The following is a 14,510-nucleotide window of genomic DNA, read 5'->3' as shown; positions in this document are numbered from 1 at the left end:
ACACCTAGAATCAGTGTTTAACGAGGACCTCTCAAATGTCAAAAACGAAATGGCACTGAATGGTCATTTGATGACATTGTTACATTTGAATATCTGTGAAATAACCTGTTCTTAAAAAAAAATATTTTAACGCTGTGAAATATGTATTGTATCGTTTCATAGTGCTTTCACACAAACAATGTACTGAATTCCGTAAGTCTAAACTTAAACTTTAGGGCCCACAATTTACACCCGTGCTGTGCAAGCGGGTTTCCTACAGAGCATCAGACCATCCCAAAATATCCTTGGAATGGCGTGAGTTAGAGATGCCATATTTTTACACAAATAATTTAGTTCATCAATTTTGCCAAAAAGTGAAGATACAATATCTTAAGTCAATACAAGTTATATTATAAGTTTAGTTTAATATTGTATACGTAAACCAAATATTTTTCTCTGGAGTTTTACTGTACCATCATTTAAAAAATTGTTTTTCTGTATTGAAGGGACTCACAAACGATGAAAGTAACTTGCTAAGCCGCAAACTAACAGTCATGAATATTCATTTCATCACAATGGGTAACTATTTGGAAGCTGATTTGACAGGAGTAGAAATGCTGAATTTATTAGCAGGGGAGGATTTTGGGTGAGATAAATACAAAATATACTTCTATTTTTTTAAACTGTTATTTCATGGTTTATTGTAACAGGTGTGATTTAAAAGTATTTTTTTGGCATTAACTATAACAATTTCTAGACATTTGTTTTTGAAGAGTTTTATTTTATAATGTAGGTAAACTTATTACTTTTTTTATAATTTGCTATCTATTTCGACACTTCCACAGCCGGGTGAAAGCGCTTCGGTCTCAAAAAAGTGTAACAGTCATAGTTTTAATCGTAAAATGAGAGAATTTTTAAAAATAAAACACAATACATAAAAACAATACTGTCATGTAAAATCATAAATTATTTTATAATAATGACTTTTTATTCTTTCACAAATTTTCTACAACATCTATAAAAATATTACATAATACTTTTTATTTACTGAATTTTATTTGTTTATTTAAAATTGTGTATTATAATTACATATAATACAGCTTGTTAATTTAGTAGGGAAGTATTAGAAGAAATATATAACTCTAACTTAAAGTTATTGACGGAAAAGTAGCTCAATGAGATAGCATCCAGTTGTTAAATTTAGATTTTTATTTTCTAGATTCAGAGTGGTTGGACAAGCAATGGCGATGGAGCTCTCCTCCCTCGGTGGTCGATCTTTTCAAATTGAAAAAATTGTATGGACTCTAGAGAAGAACTAACTATTAAGTACTCGCTTCAGTAAATAAAATAATGGCATTTAATTAATAAAACTAAAATTGATTAACAGGGCAACACTGTGCTTGCTTCATATTTCCTCTATCGATTGAGATTTATTGGTAGAATGTTGCGCATCTGAAAAATAAATAAAAATGACTTGTAATGTATACTTGAATTTTACCTCCATCATGATGAGTAGATCTTAGGTTTATTTTTCATTTAGTCAACTCAATAAAAAAATATTATTTTGCAACATGTGTTTTTATGTGTGTATTTCAAAATATTTAAACTAAATTTATTTTAACTTTGACAATTAAAAAATTATGCAGTATTTTATAATGACATTACAATACATCTAGACTTGCTATGATCTCCAAAATTAAAATAAAATGTGGCAAGTAAGAAACACTTTTATGTATTTTTATCTTATTTTTATGATAAATTTGTTGGTTGTGTATGACAAAGATAGACATTAAAAAATGATGTGTGTATGAACGAAATAAACGATAGGACCGGGCGGTGTTTTCGTAATCAAAAGATGCATCGAATACTACTTCAAGGCAGACTAGAGTATCGGCCTGGGAGCCTGACGGATTATGAGGTATCAAGAGATTAAGTCAGTAGTAATAGACAGTTATATTTGTGTGTTGTTTAACCGCAAGCATATAAATAAACAGAGTGATTAGACTATTTTGAACAGTGAGGTTTACTTAGCGATAGCAGTGACTTCGTAATTTGATAGTTGGCAGACCTGTACTCTAGTCGGCTTTACATTTTCTCAAACGACGCATAAAATTTTCATGTAGGAAACAATTGTATTATTTATAATAATCGATTATCTGCATCTATTTACAAATGAAATATTATTTCTTGGATTTTACTAGTGTTTGCTGAGTAATTAAAACACTTTCTAATTACACGTGAGGGCATTTTGCCACTGTTTTAATGCAATTTATCTAGAGGTACACAAACTTATATGACGCACAACAGTTTAGTACTAAAACGACGAAATCGAAAGCACAATTGATGAACTTTTTACCCCTTTGAGATTTCTACAGCGCGTCTATATATATTTTAACATCATTTGGTATGGTATTTTTGGGTATTTTCACAAATAGAATATAACTATATTAACAAGGACCCGTGAAAAATCTTCGGATGTTACAATAATTGTAGTATTTATAAAATATTTGTCTCAGGAACATTGCCGATCAAAAAAATAATAAGAGACGAAAAAAAATATTATAATATTAATATTATATTTAAAAATCATTATTCAGACTTAGATAGTGCTATGTTTACGGTTGAGACCCATCGGGACTTGAACCCGGGTTATAAATTGGCTAGCTCAGTGAAAGGGTAAGCAGATGAGACTCGGATACAATCAGGGGTGAGGAACTTCTTTATTCATTAGTTCGTCCATCGGTCAGGAGTTTAGAAAAGGCCATCACAATAATAACACACGAGTAAAAGGCACAAGGTATATTAATCATCTTTTAAAGAAACACAGGGTTAAATTGGATCTCCACTCTCCTCTCTCTCTGTGACGACCGGATGAAACGAGGATTTTACATGTATTTATATGATTTGAACACAAGAAAGGGGTATACTGGAAGCTTACGGTTCGCCTTGAGGTAAAGTAGAGTACATCATGCCGAGCTGGTTCTGCCCGCGCCCAAAAGGTCCGCGGTACCGTGGTGGTGATGTGAGACACAAGATGATTTGACGGAAGCGTGGTCCCGACGAACAAAGGTTAACTTAGGATGTTGAGACATGTTTGTGTATTGGTTACGCGAAACATTTAGTTATATCCAAGAAGGAGATCGTTTCTAATATTGCGTAATTCGCGCGCCATGTTTGCGAGCGTAGCGGTTTTGCTCCGCGAGGGACACTGTTGCTGTCGCCGAGGTCGGGTTTTGACTACTGGCGCGGCGTGTTGCGACCAAGCTTCCGAGTGGTCGCTGTGTGGGGGGTCTGTCACGTACGCCGCGACCATCTAGCATGGGGTAGGGTGACCAAAGCCCTTTTTAAAGTAGGGTGACCATCCTTTTAATTAGTAGGGAGACTGTATTACGTAACAATAGTCATGTAAACAAAACTAATACACACTTCAAATATAGAACTATTATTATTAATTATAAAAAAAATAATTTTGGTACCTACTTTATCGCTTGTCTGAAATGATTTAATATTTGAAATTAAAATTTCATTGAAATTGAATAATTACACATATTACCCAGAAATATTTCACATCAAGTATGCATACACCGCCAACCGAAATTAGCATGTTTAATCTTATATAAATAAAAATGTAAATATTCATTTATTCAAAATCTTAAATCTTTGAAAGTTCTTCACCAATTGATTTTAAAATTTGACGACGTTGAATTTGAATATGATTGTGTTTTTATATACCTAAATTATATATAGGGTTTCCGGGGGTAAAGTGCGCCGCTAACTTCGGGGGTTATTCTACATGATTGTACAAGTTAAAAAGGCACATGACTTTTTTCGAAATTCTAACATTTTAAGGTAGTTTTTAGGTATTGTTTGTATTGTATGGGAAAATAAATATTCTTCTTTGGAAAAATATTTTTTTAATGGAAAATAAACATGAAATTTAATATTCATACATTATGAAATTTCGAAAAGTTATTTATCATTTTTACTTCTACCATCATGTAGAATCACCTCTCGAAGTTAGTGCACTTTACCCCAGGACACCCTGTATATATCAGCTGTGAAAGGTAAAAATATGCCTTTTTAAAAACAGTGCCATCTGTTTGACAAACATGCTTTTTTAAAACAGCGTCTTTTGTTGAACGTATAAGCAACACGCGCTATTGTTTCTCTATTGGCACAGCAACGCGTGGCGGGGTACAGCTAGTTAATAATAAAAGATAGAATATTGGCACCTGGTTTTACAGTGGTATTTACTTTTTGGTAGATACTTTTTTCTATCTATCAGTTACTTATCCAGATTTATTCCATCTCCTTTTCACCACTGCACCTCTTACACCGAGCATTTTGGGCTTAGATAATATATTATAAATGACTTACAACAGTAAGAAGTGCCGAAATATTTTTAGGGATTTCTTCTAAATTGGCTGCCGTCTGTAACTGGGTGGCTGCAAAGTTTCTGGTGTCTTTTCCTCCTCCCAACCAGTGAAGCTCACTGGCTTGATAGACCCCAGCAACTACAGCTCGACGTGCGTACCATGTGGACTGCACAATCAATTTAAAAGTTATCCATCAATGAGTCAAAAAGTAAGCACAAAAAAACTAGTTAACAGTGAGATGAATTAACCAAATAGTAAAAAAACTATATTTATAATATTATTATGGTGAAGATGAAGTTTAATAAAAGATTTGGTAATGAGTAAGATTACTGAATGAGTGAATGTCCAACTAGAAAGGATTCCCGTTTCAGGACAATCAAATTTACAGGTTTCAAGTTATCCTAGACGAATACAGGATTTAAGACTAGCTAAAATAAGTATGTTAAAACGAAGATACATAAAAAGATACATAAAGATACATAGAGGCGTTCGTGATTTCAAATTACATTTTTTAGTATCATTTTGGAATCAGTCCTGCCTAGATCCAACAACCATTTTGTCACTTTTGGACCGAAGGATGACAATTCACACAGTTTCAGCTGAGAGGGGATTTTATTATATGAGAATATTTTTTGATAAGCCGCTCTGTTGCTTGTTGGAACGGAAAGGTCATTCCTTCCCTTACTTCTGGTTTGATGTTTGTGATCGGCTGTTTTCATTTTGTTTTTATTTTTATGAACATGGATTACAATTTTTTTTATATAGCACTGTCGGGCATCTAGTACATTAAATTCCTTGAAGAGAGCGTCGCTCGAATATCTGAAAGGTTTCTTCATAATAACACGTAAAATAGATTTCTGTGCCTTCAATAACGGGTTTAATGTTGTTCTTCCTGCTCCTCCCCACCCAATGCAACCATAGGTTATGAATGTAACAGAAATTTAAATATTTTATCAACCTGCATAGTAATAATAAAAAAAAGCATTCAAATAAGATTATTTCTCTAACAATCAAATTTAGATATCTCAAAACTTGTGCATGTGGGTTGGTGACTTTTGCGGCGACCATATTTTAATGGAAATTATTTAAAAATATAATATCTATATTATGTAATAGTTCTTGTTCCATGTATTATACTTGTAACATTCACGTAAATTATTCTAAATGTATGAAAAAGGTAATAAGAAAGTACAGCAATAGGACTCACATTGACACTACGGTCACCTGCAAAGTAGCAGATATCATCAGATAATTTAAGCATTGTTGAAGCTTGCTCCAAAACCAGTTTACTGTTGATCACGGCAGCTAATGCGCTATTCCATTTTGACCTGTAACAATTTACAAACATAAATATAATTCAAAAAGAAAATTAAGTATTGAGCGGTTGAACATTATTAAATGACTAGCGCAGACCCGTGAAAAATCACAGGATATTATAAGTGTTGGGTTCAGGGACGTCGCCAGCTTCCAAACTGGGGGGAAAGCTTAAAATTTTCATAAAGCTTACAGGGAACAAACAAGTAAGTAGTCAGAATAAACTAGAAATATTTACATACAAGCTGACGTGTACCTGGCGTGCTCGGGGCTATAAATAGGGCCGTTATAAGCCAAGAAGGGGCCCATGGCATACTGAGTTTGGGGGCCCCTTTTGAAAGCCGTAAACCTACATGAAAACAACGAATGGCAATTTTTCTATAATTTTATTTATGGGGTTCGTTAGACTAGAGTTATTCCAATTAATCGTGGAGATGTACGAGCATAAAAGTTTAAAAAAATTCTACATATTGCTATCATCATTTTGAACTGTGTGTTATATTACACAATTTATGTGTGAATATATTTTATTGCATTTGGGAAGGTCATACAAAAATTAATATTATATATATATTTTTAAATGTGTTGATTACTAAAGTATGTCCACTAGAGCTAGTTCAGTGAAACCATGTGCATTGTGTCAATAACGTATCTACACTCTATTAAATCCTCAGGCTAATTTGTTAAGTTTTTTGAACAAACAGCTATAGAGTCAATTTGTTGGCTTTTCGGAACAGCTCATAGGTCTCATAGAAATCCTTGTGTCTCCATTACCGTCGTCATAGTTACAAAAATTGACTAAACGGTTTTAGAAAGAAATACCAAGATTTACATTCAAATATAGAAGTTAAATAATTAAAATGTACACCTGTATGAAACCAAATGTTCCGACCGCTATTTGAGAAAAATTAATAAATTTTTTACTAATTATTTTTATATGAAATGACAAAAAAGTGAGGTAGCAGTAATATTTATAATGGTGACCGAATAAATCATCAAAATGATAATTCATAACATCTTTAAAAAGCTATATAGTCATGGAAAGTGATGAAACAAAAACTTTATTAACTGGGTTAAGTAGGTTAGGTTAGGTTAAATTATTTTTTTTCATCATTTTTAATGACTTTATATCACTTTTTAAAGGTGTGTTGAATAGTCACTGTGTTGAGTTAGCATGGAACCGTTTATAATATATTCGTCTAATAAAATATGTCGTTTTCGTAATCAGTAATTTTAGTTCAGGGTTTAGATGAAAAAACGTAAGGTGAGCCATTTTTAAGACTTGATGTTTGATTTGAATATGTTTATATTTAAAAAATTGTGTGTTTATTTCTAATGATAAACTTTGAAAGTGTATTTTATCACCTTTCAAAAACAGTTATTAGTTTTCAGATACGTTCAGAAATATCTCATTTATTTGGATTTCATTGAGAAGCGGAAAAACACACAAATTCTCAAACTTTTTGACAGCATCAAGAAATGTAACGGTCAATATGTCGGGTTAAATGAAGAATTTATTTAAGCATCTTTCAAATATTTGAACAGCATTTAAAATAGAGAATTATTAATTCATAAAATAAATTTGGTACCTACTTCTTCGCTTGTGTGATGATAAAAATCAAAAGTTTATTGATCTTGAACAACGTTACGCATTACGCAGGAATAATTACTTATTACTTACTTACCCATGCATCAACTACCGAAAACAGTATATATAATTGCATACTTACTACAAAATACTGAAAACTTACTTATAAGGTTCAATCATATTGATTCTTGTTATAATTGAATCTTCAATAAATTTCACTGGCTTAATTGGTCCCTTTTCTTTATCTGAAACTTCCTGAAATGAAAGAAAAAAAAAGTGAAAAGAAGAAAATATCTTTGACCATTCCCCGAATTATTTTCAAATAATCTATTTGTTTTATGTCATTAATGTTGTTGTTAGCTTGTGCGTGCATTTTCATGATATCCTGAACTCATTGACTAAGTATAATACATCAATGCCTGAACTGGTATAATTTTGTTCACGCGTATCTGCGTCATCGCCCGGAAAAGCGGTTAAAACACACTTTAATATTTTTTCAAATCAATCATAAATTTTTATTTCAACTTTTCACATATATTTGTGAGGGTTCCATGATAGCTCAACACAGTGACCATTCAACACACCTTTAAAAAGTGATATAAAGTCATTAGCATGGATGAAAAAAAAAATTAAACCTAACCTAACCTACTTAACCCAGTTAATAAAGTTTTTGTTTCATCACTTTCCATGACTTTATATAACTTTTTAAAGATGTGATGAATTATCATTTTGATGATTTATTCGGTCACCATTTGTGAGTTGTCTGTTACAATATTGACATTAATCTATATAAATAAAAATGTTAATGTTCTTTTGTTCTAAATCTTAGATCTCTGAAAGTTCTTCAATGATTGCTTTTGAACACATTTTCGTAAAAATGTCTCATTTTACATTTCTACAAAATGGTGGAACATAATACGTACAAATAATAATAAAAAATAAAAAAATTATACTAATACCATAGATTGAAGAACACAACGTGTTTCATGAAATATTTGTCTAATGGAGGCTTAAATTCCCAATATAAAACTGTGTTTACGAAAATGGGATGGAGAACTACAAGTGTAAGCGAGACAGAGGGCTGGGCTATTGGGCTAAATAGAACATAAGTTTCCATTCAAATTTGTATGGCAGGCACTTGTAGTGTTATTCTTTATTCTATAACGATTACCTTTTCCATTTGCTGTGCGAGGTTATTGTTACAAGTTTGTGTGAAGAAAAGCACCAAGTGCGCCGGGCCGTGAGGAAATATGGAGTGTACGGTAGAAGCATATCCGACAGACTTGGCTCCTTTTGCCAGTGCCTCCTTGGACCAGCCTTCCTCTTTCACAAACGCCATAGATGCTGTCAGTATCTTTGCTCTGATTTCATCCATATACAATTTCTCTTCATCGGATGATGAAGATCCACTATCTTCATGGGCAGATTCTTGTAGGCTTTTTGCAGGTTCTTCAATTGTTTGTTTTGTTGACAGGCATGCATTTTGCACTAGGGCTGGTGCAAATCTATGCTGGCCATTTTTGACTATTTGAACCGCTTCGAAAATTAAAAACATAATTACATGATTATTCTAAACAACATTGTATGATTCATAGATCAGTGATGCATAACCCGTGGCCCAATGTAAAATTTATTGTGGCCCAATTTGATAAATAAAATATTAAAAGGTTTTCAGTCACTACAGTCTCCGTGCGGTCCGTGAACAAATAAAATATTAAAAGGTTTTCAGTCACTACAGTCTCCGTGCGGTCCGTGAACAAATAAAATATTAAAAGGTTTTCAGTCACTACAGTCTCCGTGCGGTCCGTGAACAAATAAAATATTAAAAAGTTTTCAGTCACTACAGTCTCCGTGCGGTCCGTGAACAAATAAAATATTAAAAGGTTTTCAGTCACTACAGTCGTGCGGTCCGTGAACAAATAAAATATTAAAAAGTTTTCAGTCACTACAGTCTCCGTGCGGTCCGTGAACAAATAATATATTAAAAGGTTTTCAGTCACTACAGTCGTGCGGTCCGTGAACAAATAAAATATTAAAAGGTTTTCAGTCACACAGTCTCCGTGCGGTGTGTGAACAAATAAAATATTAAAAGGTTTTCAGTCACTACAGTCGTGCGGTCCGTGAACAAATAAAATATTAAAAGGTTTTCAGTCACACAGTCTCCGTGCGGTGTGTGAAGAAATAAAATATTAAAAGGTTTTCAGTCACTACAGTCTCCGTGCGGTCCGTGAACAAATAAAATATTAAAAGGTTTTCAGTCACTACAGTCTCCGTGCGGTCCGTGAACAAATAAAATATTAAAAGGTTTTCAGTCACTACAGTCTCCGTGCGGTCCGTGAACAAATAAAATATTAAAAAGTTTTCAGTCACTACAGTCTCCGTGCGGTCCGTGAACAAATAAAATATTAAAAGGTTTTCAGTCACTACAGTCTCCGTGCGGTCCGTGAACAAATAAAATATTAAAAGGTTTTCAGTCACTACAGTCGTGCGGTCCGTGAACAAATAAAATATTAAAAGGTTTTCAGTCACACAGTCTCCGTGCGGTGTGTGAAGAAATAAAATATTAAAAGGTTTTCAGTCACTACAGTCTCCGTGCGGTGCGTGAAGAAATGAAATATTAAAAGGTTTTCAGTCACTACAGTCTCCGTGCAGTCGGTGAACAAATAAAATATTAAAAGGTTTTCAGTCACTACAGTCTTCTTGCGGTCCATGACCAAATAAAATATTAAAAGGTTTTCAGTCACACAGTCTCCGTGCGGTGTGTGAAGAAATAAAATATTAAAAGGTTTTCAGTCACTACAGTCGTGCGGTCCGTGAACAAATAAAATATTAAAAGGTTTTCAGTCACACAGTCTCCGTGCGGTGTGTGAAGAAATAAAATATTAAAAGGTTTTCAGTCACTACAGTCTCCGTGCGGTGCGTGAAGAAATGAAATATTAAAAGGTTTTCAGTCACTACAGTCTCCGTGCAGTCGGTGAACAAATAAAATATTAAAAGGTTTTCAGTCACTACAGTCTTCTTGCGGTCCATGACCAAATAAAATATTAAAAGGTTTTCAGTCACACAGTCTCCGTGCGGTGTGTGAAGAAATAAAATATTAAAAGGTTTTCAGTCACTACAGTCTCCGTGCGGTGCGTGAAGAAATAAAATATTAAAAGGTTTTCAGTCACTACAGTCTTCTTGCGGTCCATGACCAAATAAAATATTAAAAGGTTTTCAGTCACTACAGTCTCCGTGCGGTCCGTGAACAAATAAAATATTAAAAGGTTTTCAGTCACTACAGTCTCCGTGCGGTCCGTGAACAAATAAAATATTAAAAGGTTTTCAGTCACTACAGTCGTGCGGTCCGTGAACAAATAAAATATTAAAAGGTTTTCAGTCACTACAGTCTCCGTGCGGTCCGTGAAAAAATAAAAAATTGTCCCTACTTTAACCTCTACTATGTATATAATATGAGCAAGAATAAAGCATTTTCATAGAGATTAAGTTACAAAAATGTTGCATACAACTATTGTCCTATAAACTTAAGCACCAAAATGAAACGGTTAAAAATCTAGGAAAAACACTTTTCAATATGTGAAACATGCTTGAATCATTCTCATACATGTAATGAAAAATATTAACCACCCTCATAACCTCAAATAATGCCCTTGTTGTGGGGATATGATCTAAATTTTCATTGACACCCACGATATTATAATTCACATAAATTAGAATCTTGTTCCTAACATCATCTAAAATTTTATTGCAAACCAGTACATACAATTAACAAGGGAGGGGCAAATAAAATATCACAATCATGTTTTTATAAGTATTTATATAGTTTAAAATTTATGACTCTTATTACTAACATTCAACTATCTATGTTAAATCAGTAGTATTATAATAAATAGCGAATCACTAATAAACCAGTAGTTTAAGACTACAGACCTGAAGCAATTTCTATTTATTTAATCTATAATTAAGCAAACTGTTAAATTAATGTAATTTTTTAATGCTATAAACCATAAGATTTATAGTTCAGACCTTTTCACCGCCTAACCTGTTCTGAAAAGGAAGTAAGTCAGTACCTGCTGTGAGTATCGAACTCGATTCGTCAAACTTCTAGCCGACCATCCTACCCACTGGACTAACTACCGACTAAATGAATTATAATTAAATGTTAAGATTTCAGAGATCACAATTAAATTCATAACTCTAAACACAAACAACTTAGGCTTGGTTTCTTGCATTAATAAGCTCATGGAGCCGACTCAGCACACTGTCGGTGAGATGCAGCGCATTGATTCCGGCATTTATCACTTCCTTGGTCTTCTCAGGAGAGAGATTGTCCAGGGGAGAGTTTCCCACGGTGATAGAGATAGGATTTGCAGATTCTTCTTCAGTTATGCCTCTGTCTAATTCGAGCAGTCGTTGCTCGTAATGTGCTCGCGATAATTCCAGACCTTTTCGTAATGGAGTCAAATAGATATTTTGCATATGTGGAACATGATTCCAAATTCCTGTAAAATTGTCCCTATCCCTAAGCACTAAATATCTCAATAGATTGAGAGTTGATATGATTTGGTCGGCTGACTCCACCAGGTTGGTCTCTGCACCCTGTGGCAAGTGACAGATTCCGCTGAGTATTCCACGAAGATGACTTCCACTAAAACAATACAGGGCGTCGTAGCCATCTTGAAAAGCCTGCATGAAGGCTTCTTTGTAAACAGTTATTATATACCCCTTTATTCCAGAATGCTTCAAGGTCGGTAGTAAATTCATAAAAAACAAATATCGCCCATCGTGATCAAATTTCATAATATAACTCTTTATGGCTACAACCGCTAGTTTCCTTAGCGGCTCGGCAGGACAGTAAACAGCGGTGTTACAGAGTGACTTGGCAATGGCTGGAGAGACGGAAGTCAGAAGCGTACTGGGAGATCCTTCGGGAAGCAAAGCTATGAGAGCTTGGGCTAAGAGTAAACCCTTGTGACACAACACATTCTCTGGTTGCTGGATAAGAAATACACTCAGACATAATAACTCTTGGCCGATAAACACTGGCTGGTAAACCTGCGGAAGCGCAGGTGCAGGAAGTTTTTCTACTAACAGGAGATAGTAAAGAACACCCAAGCTCACTGGTTTAAGCTTTTCTTCTAAAAGAAATATATCCGTCGGTGCATCTTCATAAACGCCATCCATTGGTAAACTCTCACGCTTTCGTTGACATTTTGTCTGTACATATTGAATGAATGCAAAAAGATTTGGTTGGAGATAATTTATATCCTTGAAGATGTGTTCCACAATAACGCGACAGTGACTTTTCGTTTTACCGTGAGTCATATCCAAAAGTGCAATTGGTTTTCCCAGTAAATCAATCAGAAAACATAATATGACGTTTTTGGCTGCTGGATTTTTGGCTTGGTTTTTGAAAGCTTCCTTTACGAAGTGATCATAGAATGTTGGAAGTTCTGAATAAATCTTTAGGAGGCGTCTGGCATTTGCATCGCAGTCCATCAAAAGATTTTCTTCTTCTGAAAAGTCATCATCTTCTGGAAGAGGTAGTTGTTCTATATACGTAGCAATAGAGTTGAAACACCATTCAAGTGACCTTCCTCTCTTGGAAACTAACCTTTTAAGGACGCTTTGCAAGGGCAGAAGCACGGCTATGAACTGTGCATCGTTCTTGGCTACCTCCGTTTGTTCAATCAGCTCTAGTAAGACTTCCTCGGCGTTGGCTCTGTCGGCCACATCTAAGAGCAGCCTCTCGCAGCACCTCTGCAAGGCCGGCCAGCGTATGATGGTGTCATCATCTATTCGCTTCAACAGTTGAGGAATAATATCCCACGAGTATATCTTCAACGAGTCAGCATATTTATTATCTTGAGGTATTTCTAATGCTTCTTTAAACTTTCCAGCATCGAGATATGCACACAGAGTTTCTATCAATTCATTTGCCTGGTCTGAAGAATCCATGTTCCGTTTTTTTCTGTTGAAAACAAAAATATTTCTATTATGATCACTCTGGAAGATAAATTAAAAATACTCTTTAAACTACTAAATAATAAAATTAAATAAAGGGAGTTCATGTTTCCCTACAGTAACATTTCATGCCGCAAATTTAAATGAAAAATATGGCATTAAAAAATAATTAATTATGACAATTTTTGTTCTTCAGAGTAATCTTAATAGAGAGAAATCTTTGTTTTCTTAACACTTGTGTGACAATTGCACTAAGAAATAAAAATTCTAGTGTAAACTGTTTCTACAACCGGCCTGCATATAAAGTCATACAAGAAGTTCAGGTTAGTAGCAGTACAGTATTATACAGGTGGATCTAATTATCGCCAGTGCATTCAACTTTCAATCATCTCGACTATTTTAGAGTTTAGCTAGGAGATCAATTCGCCGAGATCATTTGTGCCCTGCTATTTACATATTTCCACCATATAGAAAAAAGTGCATTATTTCGAAAAGAAAATTAAATGAGCTGAAATACTTACACCTTCCAACTAGCATGTAAAATATAGAACTCATATTAACTAGGTAGAAATTATAAATAAGATCTCTTTCAACTTCTTTGTATAAAATGTCAAAAAATTTCAATTACAGAAAATGAGAAAATGGAAATCAATCTGACCATCTGACGTTTGACAGACAAATTTTATGATCAGTTTTCAGTTTGTCAGTTTAGCAAAAAAAATGTCTATGGCCCGGTACCGGTATTTTTATTATTGATAGACCGGTAGCCTATTTACAAATCCTATACCATGCCTACACCGTTTTTGCGCAACAAACCCTACGCGCCCATGATTTATGTACACGCCAGTCGGACTGAAATGGTATAGGCATTTTTTTTATATTTTAGTTTATTGGGGAAACAAAAAGGTTTACAATTTTATATAAATAATTACATTTTTCATGTTAAATTAACCAGTGAAGTGTCCACATAAATAAACCACCCATAGTATAGGGTTTTACATGATTTTGCAAATAGCCTAACCTGTACCGGCACTGTACAGTCGGGACTTTAATTATTTTTTTACCATAACATTAAAAAAGAAGCACAATATTCCAATAAACTTTTTGATTCCCCACTTTTAAGCAATATAAATAAACAAATATATGAGGTTTAAAGAAATCAAATGTGCCTGTAGATCTAAACACTTATTTTCTCACAAATAAAGGGCAAATTAATAATAAACAGATTTGTGCAACAACCATTGTTCTTTGTGTTTCTCATTCATTTTACGCAAACCCACCATTACTAA

The 14,510-nt window shown here is 33.9% G+C and overlaps 2 protein-coding genes across 3 annotated transcripts in view; one reads left to right on the top strand and one right to left on the bottom strand.

Moving 5' to 3' along the window:
- Positions 1–14,510, top strand: part of LOC149422436 (thioredoxin, mitochondrial-like) — a 289,804-nt gene that overhangs the window by 21,919 nt on the left and 253,375 nt on the right. The window lies entirely within an intron of this gene.
- On the bottom strand, positions 915–13,914 carry LOC149422450 (ubiquinone biosynthesis protein COQ9, mitochondrial-like). Of its 2 annotated transcripts, XM_089633813.1 has the most exons (6): positions 13,743–13,914; positions 8,429–8,793; positions 7,421–7,512; positions 5,563–5,683; positions 4,357–4,521; positions 915–1,431 (listed from the first exon to the last, which is right to left on the bottom strand). In XM_089633813.1, the coding sequence occupies exons 1-6, from the start codon at positions 13,774–13,776 to the stop codon at positions 1,396–1,398; spliced, it is 813 nt and encodes a 270-aa protein (XP_089489939.1). In that variant the 5' UTR covers positions 13,777–13,914; the 3' UTR covers positions 915–1,395. The 2 variants fall into 2 exon arrangements, with proteins under 2 accessions (XP_089489939.1, XP_089489938.1); XM_089633812.1 differs by lacking the exons at positions 915–1,431; positions 4,357–4,521; positions 5,563–5,683; positions 7,421–7,512; positions 8,429–8,793 and adding an exon at positions 10,893–13,228.

Source organism: Hesperophylax consimilis, chromosome 7 (assembly GCF_061612785.1).
Source record: "Hesperophylax consimilis isolate HC1 chromosome 7, BYU_Hcon_1.0, whole genome shotgun sequence".
Taxonomy (NCBI): domain Eukaryota; kingdom Metazoa; phylum Arthropoda; class Insecta; order Trichoptera; family Limnephilidae; genus Hesperophylax; species Hesperophylax consimilis.
This window is presented reverse-complemented; position numbering and strand designations above follow the sequence as displayed.

Bases quoted from the DNA above. Each gene is read 5' to 3' on its own strand.
- LOC149422450 (XM_089633812.1), bottom strand. From the start codon at position 13,215: ATGGATTCTTCAGACCAGGCAAATGAATTGATAGAAACTCTGTGTGCA.